Below are 20,438 nucleotides of genomic sequence, written 5' to 3' on the forward strand. Positions count from 1 at the left end.
GATCATTTGATGAAAAAAGAAGAGATAAATTAGCAATATTCCGTATTCTGAAATCCATAATTCAAGATTCTGAGCTTTCTATCTTGCAAACGTTGATAAATTTTTGATTTCAATAAATAATCAATCAAGATTGACTTCAGAACTAGAACAAATATTCGGAATAACTAAAAGAAATAATAAATTATTCTCCAGATAGACACCCCCTGTGGAAAAGAAGCCTACAAATTGCTGAATGCAAACTGAAGCACACCGGAAAGAAGATTCTCCATGGGTTTTGTTGAATGCATGAGAGACGCACCGAAATAAGACGATGGGAGGAGGAGACCGCAGCTCTGTGCGATGTATTATTTGGATGATGATGATGGGCTTTTGTGTCGTTGAACTGTGAATTAATAGATGTACCTAGCATCCATTTACATATTCTTTTCCATTATTCCTCACGCGGGGCCCATAGGAGTGTAATTATTGTTTTCTCTGCGTTCACCCGCGAATACACCACGAAAAATCTCTTAGTCCGCATCTTCTTTTTTTTATTTCACTTCACAATGCAGACAAATTGCTCCTCGCACGTTTTTACATTTGGGCAAGTGATCAAATTTTCTCCATATACGTACACCTATATTTCGTTTCTCTTAAGAACAATTGAGGAGTCGCGAGGGTGGGAGATACCTCGCGATGAAAAATTCTCGCACAGTTACGCTCATGGTAATTACCAGGTGAGGCGAAAAAAAAATGTGAATTTGGGAACATTATCCAGGAAATCGTGAGGTGAAAGAGATTCAGTTCTCTGATAAATTTCCATATGAGAATGCACTCCATTGGAGGGAACTCTCTCAAAGTCAAACGTTCGGACATGTTAATCTCGCAGCAAAATGAAAATGCCCAAAAATTCTATGGGTCACATTCAGAGGAGAGGTAGGTAAAAAAAAAGAACCCCAAAAATCTCGTTGCCAGTGTCTTGTCAATCACCACCCGGAGGAAATCGAATTTTTTCTCCTCTTCGGGACGACCTCCAGACAGCATAAATCTTTATTCAATGCGAAATGCCAAATCGACATTTCACTTGCTAAACACCACTTTTCTCTTTTCATGTGACTTTTTTTTAACATCATCATGGATAAATCAAATACAGTGGCAATCAAATATTTTCAATTGATTCTTTTCTCCTGGTTTGCTCCCTATGGGGTTCATAGAGATTTAGTATGAACCGCTCTGTATGCTCTTGGGGTAAAAAATATATACAGTGGGACCCCAGTACAACGACCACTTGGTTGAGCTACTCTCGCGCATTGAAAATAATGAGTGTGAAGAGTACATCCGAGTGGTCGTTGTACTGGGGTCCCACTGTACATACATATACCTAAGCATTGCAGAATCATCCAAACAAATCATCGCCATGTGGATGTCACAACATTTTGTAATTGTGGTAATTAAAACTACTTACGTTTTCTTAACTTCTCTTCTATCTTTATATATTTCACTCTGCTTCTCTACACTTGTCTGTACACTTCAAGTTCTCCCGGCCAAGTGCCGCTCTAGTCCAGCTGTACCGCTTACCCTTCGCTCTCGCTCCCACACCTCTCCTTTTCTTCACGACGCTTCCTTGCCCTGGTGACTACTCCACCCTGGAACTCAGTTTTCCTCTTACGAGGTCGAGATGGTCCCGGTTGAGGATTATGAACTTTCCCCGGAGTAACATCTGCATCATCTGCATCTTTCTGCACTTTCTTGAGATGAGATACATTTCTCTCATATTGTACTCCGTCCGAATCCTCAATCACCACTGATGCTCCTGTCTTCCGTTTAACAATGTATTCTGTTGGACCAAACGGGGTTTGTAGCTTATTTCCAGGGAGCAAATTCTTCATTAATACCTTGTCCCCAACTACTATGTCTGACACCATTGCTCGTCTCTTCTCATCCTCACACGCTTTCCCCTTCTCTTTCAACAATTGATCACGATCCCTGTAGTCTGAAACAGGAGGAGCTGTTGCAATATCTCCCAAAGAGGGAATTTTGCTCCTTATAGTTTTACCGTAAAGAAGCTCGGTTGGGGTCTTCCCCGTAGTACTGTGCGGAGTTGTGTAGTACATAACCAGATAGTCATGTAAATCCCTCTTCCAGTTTCGGTCGAGACTATGGCTGATCCTTATCCTTTTCAACAAGGACCTATTCTGCCTCTCCACCTCACCATTTTGCTGAGGCCAATAGGGAATGGTGTGATTGAGGACAATTCCCTTGATCTTGCAATATTCGTGAAATTCAGCGCTTACAAACTGTTTAGCGTTATCCAACGTGATTGTGCGGGGATAGCCGAGCCTGGTGAATATTTTGTCAAGCCGAGCTACTGTATCTTTGGCGGTGATTCGGGGCATAATCTCGATTTCCTTGTACCTGCTGTAGTAATCTACTACAACGAGAATATGTTCCCCCGACGGTAGAGGCCCCAGAAAATCTATTGCCAAATCTATCCACGGTCCTTCTGGCAACCTCTTCCTCTGCATTGGTTCTGGGTGGCTTGGCACTTCAATCAAACGACATCCTTCACACTTCTTGACAATCTTGATGATTTCTGCATCCATGGAGGGCCACCACACTCTTTCTCGGAGGCGTTTCTTCATTGATGTTTCTCCAGGGTGCCCTTCATGTGCCAGCTCCATCATCCTTGTCCTCAAACATTTAGGAACTACAAATTTAGTTCCCCTCACCAATATCTCCCCTATCATTCCAAACTCTTGTCTGAAAGCTTGATATGGCTTCACCATATCACTCGTCCACTTTTCGGTCTCCAAAGCTTTCTTAACAGCTTGAATTTCGGGATCATTTTTGGATGCTTCAACCATCTCAGCGACATCAACTGCTGCAGACTCTAGTATAGGTAAAACCATACAAACTGTTTCAGCCTCGAATTCCGTACTTCCATTCATTACTGAAAGTCGTGAGAGTGGATCTGCAATATTGGTAGAACCCTTTTTGTAGATCACCTTGAAATGGAACGACTGAAGCCTGAGCAACCATCTCTCAATCCTTGCACATGTCTTAGAGGTGGGCTTGAAAATCAATTCCAGTGGCTTATGATCAGTGACAAGCTCAAATTTTCTTCCAATGAGGTATGTGTAGAATTTTTCCACTGACCAAACGAGAGCTAGAGCCTCCTTCTCCGTTTGGCAGTACTTGCGTTCAGTTTTGGAGAGACATTTACTCGCATAAGCAATGATTAGTGGTTTATCAACAGTGTCATCCTCGAATTGCAACAGTACTGCTCCCAACCCCACTGGAGATGCATCAGCTACCAAACGAGTGCGGCGATTATCATTAAAGAAACTCAATATCTGTGCATTACCAATCATGTTCTTCAGCTTATCAAATGCTTCCTGATGGATTTCCTTCCAAATAAAGGGGTCACTGCTGCACATCAATTGTCTGAGAGGAAATGTGGCCGTTGCACAATCAGGAAGAAATCTACTAACATACGTTATCAATCCGAGAAAACTGCGAACTTCTTCCTTTGTTTCAGGTGACCTAAACTTTTGTACTGCTTCCACTTTAGATTCCATCGGTCTGATGCCTTTCTCAGAAAGCACGTGTCCCAAAAACTGAATTTGATAAACACGAAATATGCATTTCGATTGATTCAAGAGTACATCATTCTCTTTCAAAGTAGCCAATACTTTATTCAACGCCTTGTCATGATCCTCCAGAGAAACCCCGAAAACAATTATATCATCGATATAATTCATAGCATTGTGGCACCCGCACAAAATTTGCTCCATTACCTTCTGGAAAATTTCAGGGGCACAGGAAATTCCGAACATCAGTCGCTTATACCGAAACATTCCTTTGTGGGTTATAAAAGTCGTTATATGGCGAGAGCTTTCGTCCAATTCAATTTGATGAAAGGCGTTTTTGATGTCCAGGCGTGAAAAAATTTTCGCTGACTCCAATCGTGGCAAGAAGTCTTCCAACACGGGCATCAAGTGATTTTCACGCTTAATCGCTTTGTTTGCTTGTCGCATGTCCACACAGATGCGGATATCTCCATTGTCCTTTGAGATCACCACAATTGGTGAAACCCAAGCGCTGTGTTCATTCACCGGTTCTATGATATCAGATCTTTCCAATTCCTCCAATTTTTCCTCAACTTTCTTCAAAAGCGCGATTGGAGGGCGACGAGCATGTTGAGTGACTGGTTGAACTGAATCATCAATTGGAATCACAAGTTTAATCCCTTTCATCTTAGGAAAAGGGGTGATTCTCTTCTCTTCCATTTGTCCGATGAAATGATCCTGAGTGCTGGGTAATCCCAAAATCAACACCCCCAACAACTTGGCTGTGTATCTCCCAAGCAAACAAAGTGAACCCCCTTTGATCACATAGAACGTTGCGGTTTTCAACAACTTATCATTCCCTTCAGCAATAGCTATCTCAGCCTTAAAAACCTTCAAAATCTGCAGTGGATCATTCTGCGCATATGCTCTCAAAATAGATCGAGCTTCCCCTTCAACCTCCTGAATAACCGCATCATTGTTCTTCATATACGTCCACGTTGCTTCATCAATAATATTTTGTGAAGACCCTGAGTCAATCAACATCTCAACGAGAACTCCTCCAACTCGACACCAAATACGCTCATCACCATCTCCGATATTGTAGATAAAACTCTCCAGTGGTTTTGCCTCACTGTCCGTCGCAACAGCATTTACCTTGCTTTTCTTTTCGGGAGGGGTGGTAGTCACCTGTGAATCATTGGATCGTTTCACCCCACGCTGCTGTTGTTGGCATTTTACGGCAAAATGACCACGCATCTTACACTTGAGGCAGGTTTTATCCTTCGCCGGACATTTGGGATCCCGAGCATAATGTCCTTTTCTACCACATCGGAAGCATTCCACATTAGTCATGGGTTTTGGATTATCAGGTTTGGCTTGTATCTGATTCACCTCAGTATTCAACTCAATCTTTGTGGCTGGTTGACCCATCTCCTTTGCCTGAGCCTTGATCATTTGAAAAATATTCACTTGATTGATCATGTTACCCACTGTCGGATTTTTCTTCTCCAGCAATTTTTCTCGCAGCTCTATAGAAGCCAATTGAATCACCTTGTCCATAATTGCTGTGTCTCTCGCTTCTTGCTCCGTTCTCCCAAATTGGCATTTCGAGGCATGTTGCTGGACACGCAGGACGAATTTTTCAAATGGCTCATCAACCTCAGGCTTCAATGCCCAAAAATCAAATCTTTCATAAGATTCATGGCGCTTGGGAGCAAAATATGCGTCCAACTTCTCAAGTGCAACCTTGTATGGATCAACTACTTCATCCTCATCTTCACCCACATCTTCTTCTACATCCGCCCCCGGGATGCTGTAAAAAACATCTTGCAATTCCAACCCTCCTTGAGACAAAAGCAGAGACTTCAGATTTGTTTTATTTGTTTCTTTAGAAATATTCGCAATGTGCAAAAATCCTCTCTTCCATTGTAGCCATTTCCGTCTACCCTCACTCGCCGATAGGGTAGCACATTTGAATGGTGGCAGGTTGTAAAACCTCTCCATTCTCACAATCAGGTATCGTTTCTCTCCGTATCTATAAGAAATCCGAGACATTTCTCTCAATTCAACCACAACTCTCTCTCTCATCATGACGCTATCAATCAATTCACATGCAAAATATTATGCCACATAAAATCTTCAATTTCATATCATCAGTCTTATCCAGGTTCTTTTTATCTCTTCAACAAAAGAAAAAGAGAAAAAAAAAAACCATCCTACAATACCATCGATATTGTAGCGCATAAAATCAAATCCAGGTCTAACCGACCCTCCTACAATAGCTTTTCTATTGTAGCGCAATTCTCTAATCATTTTTATTCCAGGTCTCAAAGACCATCCTACAATAGCTTTTCTATTGTAGAGCAAAATCAAATCATTTTCATCAACATATTCCAAATTAATTCTCATATAAAACAAATCAGATACTTCCCATGGTTTATCACCATTTAAATTGCAATGTAATTCGCTTTATCGCTTTATCAAATCTTCTTTGTTTCATCAAAACCAGTTTCAACAAAATTCTCTCGGATGAAAAGAGAGCGAAAAAAACTTTTATCTCAAATTAAATTCTCTCTGAGATACAACATATTACAACATTAATCTAAAGACACTCTCCTATGCTGATAGTTCCGTTATTCAATTTTTATATGATAATTATGAGCTTCACTTTTTTTATTAATAATAGATCTCAAAAACAGCGATAAAGGGACATATAAAAGCAAGAAAAAAAAACCCGTATGATCAGCAGCCATATTGGAATTTTACTCAATGCAAAATTTCAAATTTTCTCTTAATGAAAAAAAAACTCATTTTCCATACACTTTTCCTTTTCCAACGAGGGTAATCCCATCCTCGTCGCCATTTGTGGTAATTAAAACTACTTACGTTTTCTTAACTTCTCTTCTATCTTTATATATTTCACTCTGCTTCTCTACACTTGTCTGTACACTTCAAGTTCTCCCGGCCAAGTGCCGCTCTAGTCCAGCTGTACCGCTTACCCTTCGCTCTCGCTCCCACAGTAATTAAATGCAAAAAACCAACCCCTCACTGCATCGCATGAAATCGATTTGATGCTGCAACCCTCCTCCTATATTGGTCTGAAAATGAATCCATTTAGACTTGATCCATTAGCCCATCCATGCAGAGATTCCAGCGGAAAAACTGGATAAACTTCAGGCTTAATTAACCGGATACTCCAAGAGGAAAATAATTGTTAGTAAGGCTGAAAATTTTCTAACAATCGTAATTTTTCATATTTTGAAAATCAATATTTTAACCAAGATTTAGTATTAAAACTCTTAAGAAAGTTGTAATAAAAGTATTATGTAAAAAAATACTTCCAGCAATGAACTGAAAATTAAAATATAAAAAGGAAAAGAAGAGCTAGAAGTGTTAGTGTTTAGTACATTTTTTACCTTTGTAAAACAGTTTGTGCGAATAAACAGGAGATACAAAAAAAAATATTAAGTACAATCAAATCTTTAATTATTTGCCCCTTGGGATCACATGAATTTAGCATGGAGTTACTTTTCCTGGTGAGTCTAATTGAAATTGAATTATTTCGCTAGTAAAATTGGTTTTGCACTTTATCACCATGTTTGCTTCATCACCTAAAACGATAAACAATATTTTTTGCAGACTTTTAGAAATAAATCCGTACCTACCTAAAAATCCCTAATTGCGTTAAAGTGTAAATATTAAAACGATTTAAATTTGAGAAATATATTCAATTATTTTCTTATTAGACAATAAAATCTTTCCATCGAATTCTATTGTTACCTATTTTTTCAATTTTTCTAATATATATATTTTTTTACTTTATTTTTAGACTGCTTTTAAATTTGTATTAAAATTTCAAAACTATATATTTTTCTAGTTAGTAGCTTCCTTTGAAGAACACAAAATTAAATCAAAAAAGCAAAATAAAAGAAACCAAAAGGTAAATGTATAATATTGAGGTAAAACACGTGAAATGGAGAGTATATAATTATTTTCGAATTTCATCCATTATATACCTTTTAATTACATATTCAACCATTAACACTTTTCCAGGGAAAAATATCAAAATGTTAAGAATTCTGTGGCAGAGGTTTTATTTGGTGAAATGTAATATAAATGGTGGAAATGCAGAGTCATTGCCGAAAATTCACTTTTAAATTGGGGTGCGTTCCGTGCGTTCCGTGCAAAGGGGTGAATGCACTGCGACCCCTCGTTTGTTGAATGAAATTAGGTGTGAGTGATGCATATGCTCGATAGTGCATGAGAATTCATGCTGAGTGATTGTATTTTCCGCCTGTCTTTCCCTCTGCCGAAGACAATGCGGGAGATGATTTAATGGCGGAGTGATTTTCCCACAAAGGAAAAGAGGTGTGTGTGTGTGTGTGCGTTTAGAGAACGTACATAGCACAACCCATCGCCGGAGAATACTTTATGGGGGTGTGAGTTGGGAGAAAAGCTCAACCACTCTGTAGTTTTCACTGATAAGACGAGGGTTGAATGTGAAACATTTTTAGGGGTAAGGGGTGGAATGGTGTGGTGAGAAGAAGGGAAAATATGGGTTGTGCATGGAAATGTGTAATATTTTATACCAACTTCCGATGATTGCGTGCACGCAACTTTTAATCAAGCTTTCTTGTGCTTTCTCCTCTGTGCTTTTTCAACAACAAAAAATCCAACAGCATAAACCCACCCCCTCGCATGGTGTACCCATGTATGCGGGAATTCTGTGTGGCATATTGTACAGAATGTGTTAAGCAAAAGTTCACGTCCAATCGTCAAAATATTCAACATTTTCACGCACAAAATCGATAAAATGAATTCCCAACACATTCACCACGATGGAGGCAGAAATTAATTTTCGCTTATTTAATTTCAAGTCTTACCAGGAGGCTTGTAATAAAATATCCGGTTTCGAGGAGGTCACAAAACTCTATTGCGGTTAGCTTAGGGGGCTCCTTATCGCGAATGCGAATAATTATAGTGATTTCTGTCGTGAATTGTGCCACCTCTTTTGCGGTAGGTGGTAATTTTTTTTCTTTGCCAACATATAGCACTATATATGTATATCTACATATATAGTTCCTTTGTGCACTTGTTCCACTTGTTCTCTAACACCAAGCACCATGCTAAGCTCTAATAAAAATGACAGCTGGAATTTTTTATTCACTGAAAGAATCGTTAAAATTGTAATTAATGAAATAATTCATAAAACTTATGCTTTTATTTAATTATTTTCAAATGTTTTCCATATGATTTTTGAGTAAAATAATAGATCTATTTGATTTTATTTAATATTTTCAGATTCGCTTAAAAAATGTTTACATAGATCTTTCAGCAAAATGAATAAACTCCTTTAATTACATTGGAGGAGGCCCTTGAGACTCAACTATATAGGTACATATATTTAATTTTCAATCACCCATTAATGTCCTAAAAGCGTTAACAGCCTCTCAATAAAATTTATTTTACGAGGTAAACCACAAGAACGCACAAAACGACCGAAATAACTTTCAGAAAAATTTATATCCACCTAATCCCTATTCACGCACTTTTTTTCACTTTTTCTGAATATCAAGAAAAATAAATGAAACGAAACATGCAGAATTGAGTGATTTTTAAGAGTTACCTGGAAAGAGCAAAATCTACAAGTCAAAATGATTCCGAAGCCTCTTGTCCAAAATGTACCCCTTCCTGAATATCTATTTGGCGACTTAATACAAAAAAAAAAGAAAAAATGCATAAAGTTGTGTAATTTAACCTCCAAAAAGAAGTTGCGGTCATTCGCAATTTTAGCTATGTAGCAAATTTTCTGCCAGAGATCTTTTATTTATAAACTCATCTCCTGGTTCTGCACCTCCCTGAGATATGTCAGAATTTAGAAATAGGAGGCAGAACCACGTTTCGAAAAAAAAAAAAATGTGCGTTTGTGCGTTTCGATTGTGCGAATATGTTTAAATTTAATTTAAACCACTATCTATATCATTTATATGCATAAAAAGGCGACAAGAACTGAAGTAGACAAACAACTTTTTTGTATGTGACTTGACTTTGGGATCTATGTAATGTTTTAGAGAGAGACTTAGACAACCCGAAAGATCACCAGTTTTTTTCGCATTCTGCGTATAGACGTTTTTTTTTGCTTCTTCACCGTCTTGGCCCGATGAGACGCACATGGGAGGGAAGAAGGAGGTGAAGCTGCGAGATGCGTAAGTGTGCGTTCGTGGGGCATTTGAAAGTGACAAACGCAAGTTAACATTCTTTTACCGCAGCTGCGACGACGCTGAGGTCATTCAAAAAAAGCTTCATGAGCATTTACATGGAAAATTCCATGAGCTTTGGGCTTTTTCTCAAGCTGCACTAGACCTTCATGTGGCCCTTTCAAGTTTATTCGTTTTTTTTTTTTGCTTTTTCATCTACCAATAGACGCTATGAGAGCTTTCACACCCAACTGCCAAATTGCATATTAATGAGGCCAATTTTAAAAAGCGAGTCAAAAGATTAGAACATTTTTTGTGTGCTTGAATACTAATTATTTCTTATTAAGACGTTTTATTGGTTTCAGTTTGCATAGAAGAAAGATTAAACATCTGTATTTGATACCTGTCAAGGTAACTTAAAGCACACGCGGCAGCAGCATAGGATGATGTGGTTATTAATTGGTTATTGATTTGTTAAATGCTTAAATGGGTTTTAAAAGTATTTCGTTTTCTTTAAAGAGGATTTAAGGAAAAATTTAGTTTCTTCTTCACAGTTTTCAAAAGCTTCGTATAAGCTTTAGGGAAATCTTAAAAGTAGAATGAAAAATTATCTCAACTATGTACTCGATTGACAGTCTTTTATAAAGTAAAAGCTCATTAGAAATGCAAAAGCTCTATTTCAAAATTCAAACGATTCGTATTTCAATAGAAATATCATGGGGTAAGCTTTAATTTTGACTTTTATTTGAGCTTAATTTTATGCTTTTGCCTTCTATGTATGCATGTACATTCGTAATTCCCTTCTATGTAATTAAATCAATTCATTCAGTAGTGCCTTAATTTGCTGAAATATTACCTAGAATAATGGTTGCTGCTAAATCTAATATTACTGCTTTGTATCTCTCGGGTCGATTTGCAGAAAAAAAATCTTCTATTTCTGCACTCACGCACACAGCCCTCCACCTCCCCCCAGGCGAATGATATGGCTCTTTGTATATAGTCATGAACATCTTGAGGTGCGTATTTGTTGCGGAGGTGGCTTGACGCTCATTCTTGGCATCCGGACACGCGTGTGCGTTCCCAAATGTCCTCTCAGCAATGCGATGTGGCTTCATTGGATGCTCTATGGGTGATGTGACAAAGGACGCAAAGCGGGCAGTGAGATATGCGTGCGTATCTGCGGACACTTGAAGAGCAAATCGCACCAGAGTTCTTCCCATTTGTGGAGGAATTTTGATTTTCTAGCTTCCATTGAATGTTCTTTTTTTGGGGCAAAACGCGGCTTTTTAGCTTTATTCGGGGGAGAAAAGCAGCGTTTTAATCGTATTTGCGTTTTTTTTTTCTTATTTTTATGCGTGTGTTGATTTCAGGAGGTGAACGTCCTCCCCAATTTACACAGAAAATTTTCTCGTCAAGTCGCATTTTTTTTTCACTTATACTTTCTTATAATTTAGCAGTGTGTATTTTCGGCATCTAAGCTCTCTCTCTCATGTTCTTTATCTCTTTGACAAAATGCCCCCTTCTTCGCGTTTTTTTTGCTGGTGCTGATGCCTCCTTAGCCGTATGTATACATTACACCATTGTATAATAATTTTATATAGTAATACAATCTCTGAAGGGATGAAAAAATCCAAGAGTTCCGTACCTTCCTCTTTTGAGGGGAACGTAGATGGCGCGCGGACTGGTGCAAATTCGGGGGTAAGCGAAATGCAAGGAGGACCTTCCTCCCATTCATAAGATCATTTGCTCTCGAGCGCTCATGGTGATCACTTGAAGGGTCGCATGAGCTGAGCGTTTTTTCTATATGGACTTTTTTCTATATGGACTTTTTTCTGTATGAACTTTTTTTTGTACCTACGATGAGTGGGTTGCAGAAGAGGTGCACAAAAAAGGGCTGAAGGAAGAAAAATGTACACGGAGTTGAGTTCAGATCTTGCAACATTTTTGGTTGTACATGAGTGGGAATGAACAGAAATACATTTTCTTTCCCTTTTGCACAATGAGATCTTCCAAAGTCTTGAAGAACACAAATTTTGTCTTTTCGAGCAAAATTCTGCCTCCAACACGCTGACTCGTTCAACACGAGCTGATATTGTTACTAATGAATTTAAAATATGCAATAGAAAACTTTTACTATTTATATAAAAAAAATTTTAAAGGTTTTTTTCAATCACCTTTTGGGTCAACTTTAAATCAAAAATTTTCTCATAAAGGTTAGTAAATTAATAATTTTGAAAACTTTGTAGAAAAAAAAAGAAAAAATCAATTAAAAAAAATTGAATTGATTAAAAAAACATAATCACTATTTGGCTAGACCAGAATAATATAAAAATTCAATTGGTCAGTTTAAAGAAGAAAATGAACACAAGTTTTATACTTTTCAGCGATGTTTCGGCACAATTTTTATATCATCTTTAAGATTTATAAGTGTGAAATCGTATTGATCATGGGACAGAAAACTTTAGGGGAGGGCGGGGCTAATAAAGTCACTTAAGGGTTTGGAAAAAGCTTAAAATATCATATTTCCTAGCTAGATAGAACAAAATAATCTGAGAAAGAATTGTAGGGCAGTAAATTTCCTAAAGAATTGAGCAATACATTTCGCTTTATCTTTCTGGGAAATATGATATTTTGAGCTTTTTCTAAACCCTTAAGTGATTTTTTTAACCCCGCTCTCCCCTATATAATAAATAATTAGGATACAATGGGGCATATGATTTGACGACTTGGGCTGGGGTTTATTAAGTCAATTTGCATAAAAGTTTCTCTGAAGGATTACCGAAAGCAAGATATTTTTCTCGAAATTTTACGATATTTTCTGTCCTACAATTTTTTAGGCCATTTGAGGGTATATGAGTTTTTGAGCTTTTCCTATCTTTCCACTTTTGCTTTTCGTGAAAGTCGACGGATAAATATAGTCACGCGGTGGGGTAAATTAAGTTGATGGTATTTTCCGGCCTTGGAAATGATTTTTCACCTAAGATACGAATTGCAGTCTCTAATCTAATCTCTCGTCTGTTAATCCGTTACAAATCCGTGATGTTCTAACCACTAAAACAGAGAATTATACAAATTTATTGCCCATGACATTTTTCGAATGGAAGGCTAGAAAATACCTATCTATATAATAAAGAAAGGTCTGTTTGTTGGTAATCGTCCTGTCTGTACAGCTATACAAATCTACACCGTTTGTCCGATCGCGATGAAATTTGGCACAGAGGTTCCTTATATCAGGCGGTTTCGAGTGGCCGTATCCATTTTCCCCCCAAAGCCCCCTTTCAGGTAGCCCAATTTTTAGCTAATTTTTACCAATATTTTAGGAATTCTTTTGAATCTCTATTCATTAATATGTTCCGCCACAATTAATTTTTATCAAAAATTTACGCGAAGTAAGGCGAGGTAAATTGGAACGAAGCGACTCCATACTGTTAACATTACTGACTGAATTCGCCACAAGTGACATGTCTAGGTTAAAATAATTATACAAAGAAATCCCTTTAAGTTAATTAAAAACACTCATACGTTTCGTATTCTGCACTACCCAGCTAGTGAAGAAATATTGAAAAGGCGTTAAAATAAAAATATTTAAGAATACCTAATTCTTTCTCAAATTTTTTTTTAATTCTTAAAAATGATCTGACAATCTTTTCAACATAATGATGCAGTCGATGTTCTACTTCGAATATCTCAATTATGAATCCTAAATTCCGAGCAGCAAAAAATATGCCGAAACATCGCTGAAAATTATAAAAAGTTTTGTTCATAGAATAGAAAATAGATTTTCTTTTATTTTATTATTTTTTAATAGAAAAAATTTCTATTAATCTGGTGTAGCCAAATATTGATTAATTATCTTATTTTAATCAATTCAATTTCATTTTTTGAATAATTAAAAAAAATTTTTTTTTCAAAACATGTTTCCATGGAGTTTTCAAAATTATTAATTTACTAACCTTTATGAGAAAATTTTTGATTTAAAGTTGACCCAAAAGGTGATTGAAAAAAACCTTTAAAATTTTTTTTATATAAATAGTAAAAGTTTTCTATTGCATATTTTAAATTCATTAGTAACAATATCAGCTCGTGTTGAACGAGTCAGCGTGTTGGAGGCAGAATTTTGCTCGAAAAGACAAAATTTGTGTTCTTCAAGACTTTGGAAGATCTCATTGTGCAAAAGGGAAAGAAAATGTATTTCTGTTCATTCCCACTCATGTACAACCAAAAATGTTGCAAGATCTGAACTCAACTCCGTGTACATTTTTCTTCCTTCAGCCCTTTTTTGTGCACCTCTTCTGCAACCCACTCATCGTAGGTACAAAAAAAAGTTCATACAGAAAAAAGTCCATATAGAAAAAAGTCCATATAGAAAAAACGCTCAGCTCATGCGACCCTTCAAGTGATCACCATGAGCGCTCGAGAGCAAATGATCTTATGAATGGGAGGAAGGTCCTCCTTGCATTTCGCTTACCCCCAAATTTCCTTAAAAAGACCTCATGCGCCATCTACCTTCCCCTCAAATGAGGAAGGGCCGAAACGATTTTGGCACTTTCGCCCTTCTTTGTAATACTATGTCTTAGATAGCAAAGATTACACATAGCACGATCTATCTCACTCACTGTGGCAATGAATATATGAATTATTATGTGTTTCGTGTCGATCGCGCCTCAAAAATGCGATGGATGAGTATCTTATCGGATATTCCACCGAAAATGCGTATGTGCAAACAACGCAATAAACTTTTTGCTTAGAAATTCCTATCTTTCTAGCGAAAAAACTCATTTTTTCACTTTCTTTTTTCTTGCTTTTCATTCCTTTGGGTTTTGTAATAAATTTTTTTCTTAAATTTTTTTACAAAAAGAAAATTTAATTAAATTAGAAGTTACTTTGTAAATATTATTTAATCTTCCGGATAGAAAATTATGCTACAATGTAGTTAAAAAGCTTCAGTATGATATGGGGAAATTATTATCAAGAAAATTGAAAATTGTAGAACGATTTTTTTTTAATTGGCAGCAATTAGAGAGAAAAAAAATTAAAAGTTTAATGTACATAAATAATAAACAACTAAATCAATAACTAATTACCTGCAATTTGCATTTAAAAGCTCCCTAAAATAACATACATAGCTTTCAGGAACTTGCAACACATGCATCGTGCATTTGCTGCACAAAACACATAATAGAAACTCTAGCTAGAGAAATTTTACGACACTAAAAAAGCTCTTCCCACTCATTTTGTAAATTGCACCAATAAATAAAGTTTTTTATTAGGAAGAAAAAAATGAAATGAAGAAAATACATTTTCCAATTTTAATTTCAACAGAGGTGGTCAAAATTCAAGAAATTCTGGTCAGTGTGTCATTCCTTGCGTCAATAAAAGTTGATATTTTGACATTTTATTAATGCGATACGGAGCTCTAAGATATTTTCTCTCTAAGTCTAAAAGACTTTTGAACGTGACAGAAGATTGGCGATGGAGGTAAAGGCGAAAAAAAAAGCCAAGAGGGTGGTGGGAGAGCAATGGTCAATTTTCCTGGTGAAGAAAAAAAGAGAAAGAGAAGTGCGGGTGAGGAAAAAAGTGTTACTGGTATGCTGTTCATATTTATAGAACCTCATCGCATATATTGCCGAAGCTGAAGCCAGTATTTTGTAATAACGTGTATTAAATAATCATCTGCTATATTATAGAACGGCAATGCGAAGGAAGGAAAAAATACACAAAACTTTTTCACTCTCTGAAGCTTGTTTTCATTGCAACTCGGGTATTCATCAGTTATTTATAGCTTTTCCTTCCTCTTCTCCTCTCATTCTAAAACTTTTGCAATTGTATGCTGTGAAATAGGTAGAAAGATTCTGCTAAAAAGCTCTCCCTCGGAGTAGTTTATAATTTTCTGAAATTCTTTATTTTAATCAAATAAAGGCCCTTATTCAGCGACCAAGAAACTCTTGAAATCTTTGAATTTTGTACTGAAATTTCAAGATTTCAAACGAATTTCAAGGGTTTCTTGGTCGCTGAATAAGGCCCAAAATTGAGCATTTAATTGCAAAGAAAATCTTTTAAAGAATAATAGAGAAAAGCTCAATTCAAATTGAAAGCCTCATTGATTTTTAACCCTTCCTTTAGTTGTTGCTATTTTTTCGAACAATTCTGTGTACAGAAATATTTTCCTACAAGCCTCCAAAATGAACAAAAGATCAGAGATTCACTTTTTCTCAGCCATGTGAACCATAATAAATATTTTTTCGCTGATTTATTGAATACTCCAAGGCAAATATAATCGTATTCCTGGGACTCCATCGATATTGTATAATGATTGCGTTAACAGAGTGCGTATGTTGGTTCTCCCGAAAAAAAGGTAGATAAGATAAAGAAATTGTATTAAATAGCTTTGAATGACTTCGGTGTAGCAGATAAGGAAGTTTGTGTGCATTTTGCCCCAACATTATTCTATTTTTTTCTGTAATTTTATGATTACCTTTTCCCTCTGAAAATTTTGACTTTTTGGTCACTTCTTTTGTGATTTTTTATCCCTGGGTCGTGATTAAGTGGTGTTATGTTTTGGCACATTGTGACCCAGATTAAATGAAAATTATGCTTAAAAAACAAATAAGATGGTGGAGAAGTTGAAATAAAATAACCACCCACTCACACGCATTTTTGCGCTTATGCTGCTCCTTTCCTAATAAATTTCCTTCAATGCTTTTTCGGGTGGACCCACCAGTAACAACATACGAAAAAAAAACTCAAAATCGCGCCCAGAGTGCGTGCCAAAAGCCATAATCGTGGCAAATTATGAATACACTGCCTCTTACCTTGACAATATTTGTCCGATATTCTGCGAATTCACGCACTTTTTACACATAAATTCACCACCCTCACATGACTCTTTCAGCCCAATTTTCCCACCAACATTTCCCTCCCATAATTTCCTTCTTGGACAGAATTATTGTGAATGGTTTTTAATAATTTCTCCATGGCCTTTTTAACCTTTATTACATGGAAAATTTTTAAAAGTAATTGCAAATTGTTAAAATTTATGTTTCATATCAAACTACCCCGTTGTGGGAAATTTCAAATTATTTAAGGTATCAAATTTAATGTTACATACATAAAATATCAATCTAATACATTTAGAACTTTTTTTTTTTTGAATTGAAAGCTCAATGATTTTTTACCTCAAATTTCAGGTGAATAAAATTAATGAAAAATTTATTTAAAAAATATATCAAAATGAAACTCTCATTCTTTGTAAGCTTTTACGCTTTCTTTAGACTTATGGCTTACTCAAAAGTTAGCTTTGAAATTTCTTCAGTTTTCACAAAAACAAAATTTCAATACCTCCCCAGAAATCTCTTTTGTGAATCAGTCATTTGGGTATAAAAAAATATGTTAAATAAATTAGCAAAAGGCTGGAAAAATGGGAAATGGCAAATATAATTTAATTATTAAATTTACAACTTCTCTCAGGAAAATATGCAATTTCTTGGAATTTTTTAAATCACCTGGAACGCACTTTACTAGCCTTTGTTGCCTTTCATAGCAATACTCCATGAAGTAGAAGAAATAATAGCTAGGAATAATACCTACAATTTTTGCACTCAATACAACTCATCGTGTGTGTGCAAAGTGGCATGAATAGAGTGACACAAAAAAATGAGATAGAACACCTCAAGTAAGGAGTAAAGAAAGAAAAAAAAATTGTAAGAAACTAGTTGGTTGTTGGGTTGGGTTGATAGAATAATAAACAAGCAAAATGATTGTTAGACCAGGGAGGAAGCATAAGGCAAAAGCCACTCACACGAATTTCTTCGAGTCGAATGATTTTTCGATGGGAGGCACTTTTTGGCCATCCGCATAGAAAATTTGACACACACACTGAGAATCTAATAGAGTTGGTAGGAACAAAAAAAAGACAAAGTTATATGAACAAATTCACAATCGGGAGGTTTGCACACGTCAAGGCTATGAGGTTACTGGCCTTACATCTTGCGTGGTTTGCGATTACTTCACAAAAATTATATATGTATATTATCAGAGTGCGAAATGTTCTTTTTTCTAACGTTGTATGAGAGTTCGTATTTGAGTGTTTGAGAGCTTTCTGGATGGATCCCCCATCTGCCTAGTATAAGTTTTTTTTTATTTCTTCTTCATACCATACAAGCGCGTTTGGTGAATTTCCAGAAGACTTTTGCCTCCTGAACAACCCATCGAGAACATAAGACAGAGATGGTGTGGATTCTATGCGCTGATCTAAGCTGAGAGTGCCAAAGAATAAAAAAAAAACAAGAGATTCTTTGCCAAGAAAAGCATCGACCCGGAAGAGAGTGTGTGTTAGTGCGTGCGATCACTCCCTCGTCCATTTTATCTATTTCTTTTATTTAATTTTGAAACTCAAAAATATCACAAAGACACATCGTTGAATGAACTTCACCCCCTTGTGCACGCAACGCTCGCAGGTCATTGCGGACGTGTAAAAGTACTTTTATTTGACCACAATAATCCTCAGTGGAAGGGGCATATTTTTTTTCTCCGCAGATCTGTGACGCCGGTCACAATCATCCCCCATAAATATGCAGCAAACGACGCAATAAAGCTCCAAATTGCAGTGGAGGCGCCGGATGAACGAGCTTATGCTCACTCACACGACCTCCTTCATATATATAGCAAGCGAATGGATGATTATTATGACCTTCGCAGCATATCCGCATTCAGCTGTGCGTTTTTTCTGCTTTTTTTTTTACTTCTCTCTCAATTCGCATTGTGCTTTTTTGCACTCACCAAATTCGTTTTCCTCCACCTCTTCGTCGTTGCCCCCCGTGCCAAAACCACCACGAAAATTAGAAAAAAAGACCGCAGCATGTATTTGTATCGAAAATGCCACCAACAGGCTTATGTGGCTCCAATTTCTTGGGGCGAGAGCTGTACAAGAGAAGCCGCACAATATAACGAGGTGTGATGATGAAAACAGGCCAGAATTTTGTGCGTTTATCGACATCCAGCATCGCCAGGAGAGCCGTGTGTGTGTGTTCACATGGAAATGGGCAGCATTACAGCCAAATAAATAACCCATTTCAAGGTGAAAATCAACACACCGCAGAGAACCATTAAAATGAGCTTTTTTTGTAATTTATTCACCGGCCTGCAAATCAATATGCTCATTTTACTATTCCATATTTAATTCTAAGTTTTAAATATTCCATTAGCTTTTTCCTTAAATGCGAGTTTTTTTTTGCAATTCGTTTAATAAATAAAATTCATTTAAGCTAGATTTAATGATAGTTGGGGAATTCAATCAAAAAATTAAAAATAAAACGCAAAAAGACGTGTAAGCTGAAAAGAATTCATAAAAAACATAAATTTTCTATTCTTTAACCTCTACGTAAAATTTTTTTCTGTTAAAAATAAGCTTTCTTCATAAGAAGATTCAAAAAATTATATTAACTCAATATCTGAAACTTAATTCACTAAATATGATTTTTTAATTTAATTTTTGTAATTCGAGCCTCAGGTAAAAAGACGCTTTTGGAAATTTGAAAACGTTTTTCTTCAATTTTTGACACAAAATTAAATGTTTTTCCTAATACAGAAAGCATCAAAAGCTGTAGAATAATTGGTATTTTCTAGGAAATATCTCTTTCGTTTAAAGTCTTTTTTTTCTAATTTTCCTTGCCTGAATATGACCCTAAATTCCTCTCAATAAAATTATTTTAATTTTAAGAAACTTTTCCATACATTTCATTAAAAGTTCTTTAAGAAAAAAACATTTATCTATGTATATCTTAATTATCTGAATTAGATGATTCAATTTAAAAACAATTTAATATGCAACATTATGACCATCGTTCATGAATTCATTGGACTCTGCGCTCACAAAGTTTCAACTGAATGCGAATTAAATTTAATAGCTTCCTGGACATTAGAGTTTGCCATTGATTTTTGCGTGTAAAACAATGCTGTGCGCATGGAATTTTTGTGCAAATCTAATGTAATTCGGCGTGATGTACTTTGAACACTTAACACCATACATCCACCTGAGTGTTGGCTATTTTTTTTTGTTGATTCTCTGACCACATAACCATCACCTATCGCCACGTGTATGAGTGAGACAGAACGTGGTACGCTCACATGAAATCTATACGCATAGCGAAACATAACAAAAAGTAATACAAAATTGCTTAATTTTGTGACCTTGACTTTAGAAGTCATATGACATTTCCGTTTTATATAAATTTTCATGAGTTACACAATTTTACAGGCGCACAAGAAGAGAATTTTTGTGTGAGGGGCGCTATGCAACCAGGCGGCTCCACTGCATGGTGCATATGCATCATGTATGCAACTATATATGCACTGACTGCTGGGAGAGCTTTCATCAACACGGTGTGCCAATTAATCTGCAGGGATTTTTTGTATCGTTGTGAAATACTTTGTTTTGCTCATTTCCTCATTTATACTTTTCTAAATGCGCAATAATGGATGTTTTAAATGAATTTTCTCACTGCAGAGTGTTGGCTTTAGCTTCCACAATATTCATTCCCGTGCGCCACACGGCTAAAAAGTCATTTTTGCTGACGCCACGCACATCGGATGCTCTCGTGAATGGATGTGTGAGTGTTTTTTTTACACTTCTTCACTTTTTCTCGCACCCGATGAATACGTTGCTGTAGGAAAATCAAGTGAATTATTATCAATG

The 20,438-nt window shown here is 36.3% G+C and overlaps 2 protein-coding genes across 2 annotated transcripts; both read right to left on the reverse strand.

Annotated features, from left to right (window-relative positions):
• Nucleotides 1-1,759: 1,759 nt before the first annotated feature.
• On the reverse strand, nt 1,760-2,789 carry LOC129789093 (uncharacterized protein K02A2.6-like). The gene is made up of 2 exons (XM_055825732.1): nt 1,875-2,789; nt 1,760-1,816 (listed from the first exon to the last, which is right to left on the reverse strand). Exons 1-2 carry the CDS (start codon nt 2,763-2,765, stop codon nt 1,778-1,780), a joined length of 930 nt encoding a protein of 309 aa, XP_055681707.1. The 5' UTR covers nt 2,766-2,789; the 3' UTR covers nt 1,760-1,777.
• Nucleotides 2,790-2,898: 109 nt separating this feature from the next.
• Nucleotides 2,899-5,552, reverse strand: LOC129789185 (uncharacterized protein K02A2.6-like). Its single transcript, XM_055825834.1, has 4 exons — nt 5,501-5,552; nt 3,344-5,389; nt 3,136-3,289; nt 2,899-2,929 (listed from the first exon to the last, which is right to left on the reverse strand). Exons 1-4 carry the CDS (start codon nt 5,550-5,552, stop codon nt 2,899-2,901), a joined length of 2,283 nt encoding a protein of 760 aa, XP_055681809.1.
• Nucleotides 5,553-20,438: the final 14,886 nt, after the last annotated feature.

Source organism: Lutzomyia longipalpis, chromosome 2 (assembly GCF_024334085.1).
Source record: "Lutzomyia longipalpis isolate SR_M1_2022 chromosome 2, ASM2433408v1".
Taxonomy (NCBI): Eukaryota; Metazoa; Arthropoda; class Insecta; order Diptera; family Psychodidae; genus Lutzomyia; species Lutzomyia longipalpis.

Bases quoted from the DNA above. Each gene is read 5' to 3' on its own strand.
- LOC129789093 (XM_055825732.1), bottom strand. From the start codon at position 2,765: ATGGTGAAGCCATATCAAGCTTTCAGACAAGAGTTTGGAATGATAGGG. The intron at 1,817-1,874 runs GTATTAATGAAG...TTGGTCCAACAG, and splicing joins ACATAGTAGTTGGGGACAAG to AATACATTGTTAAACGGAAG.
- LOC129789185 (XM_055825834.1), bottom strand. From the start codon at position 5,552: ATGGAGAGGTTTTACAACCTGCCACCATTCAAATGTGCTACCCTATCG. The intron at 5,390-5,500 runs GTGAGGGTAGAC...TGTCTCAAGGAG, and splicing joins ATGTGCTACCCTATCGGCGA to GGTTGGAATTGCAAGATGTT. The intron at 3,290-3,343 runs GTAATGCACAGA...CTCGTTTGGTAG, and splicing joins TAAGCTGAAGAACATGATTG to CTGATGCATCTCCAGTGGGG.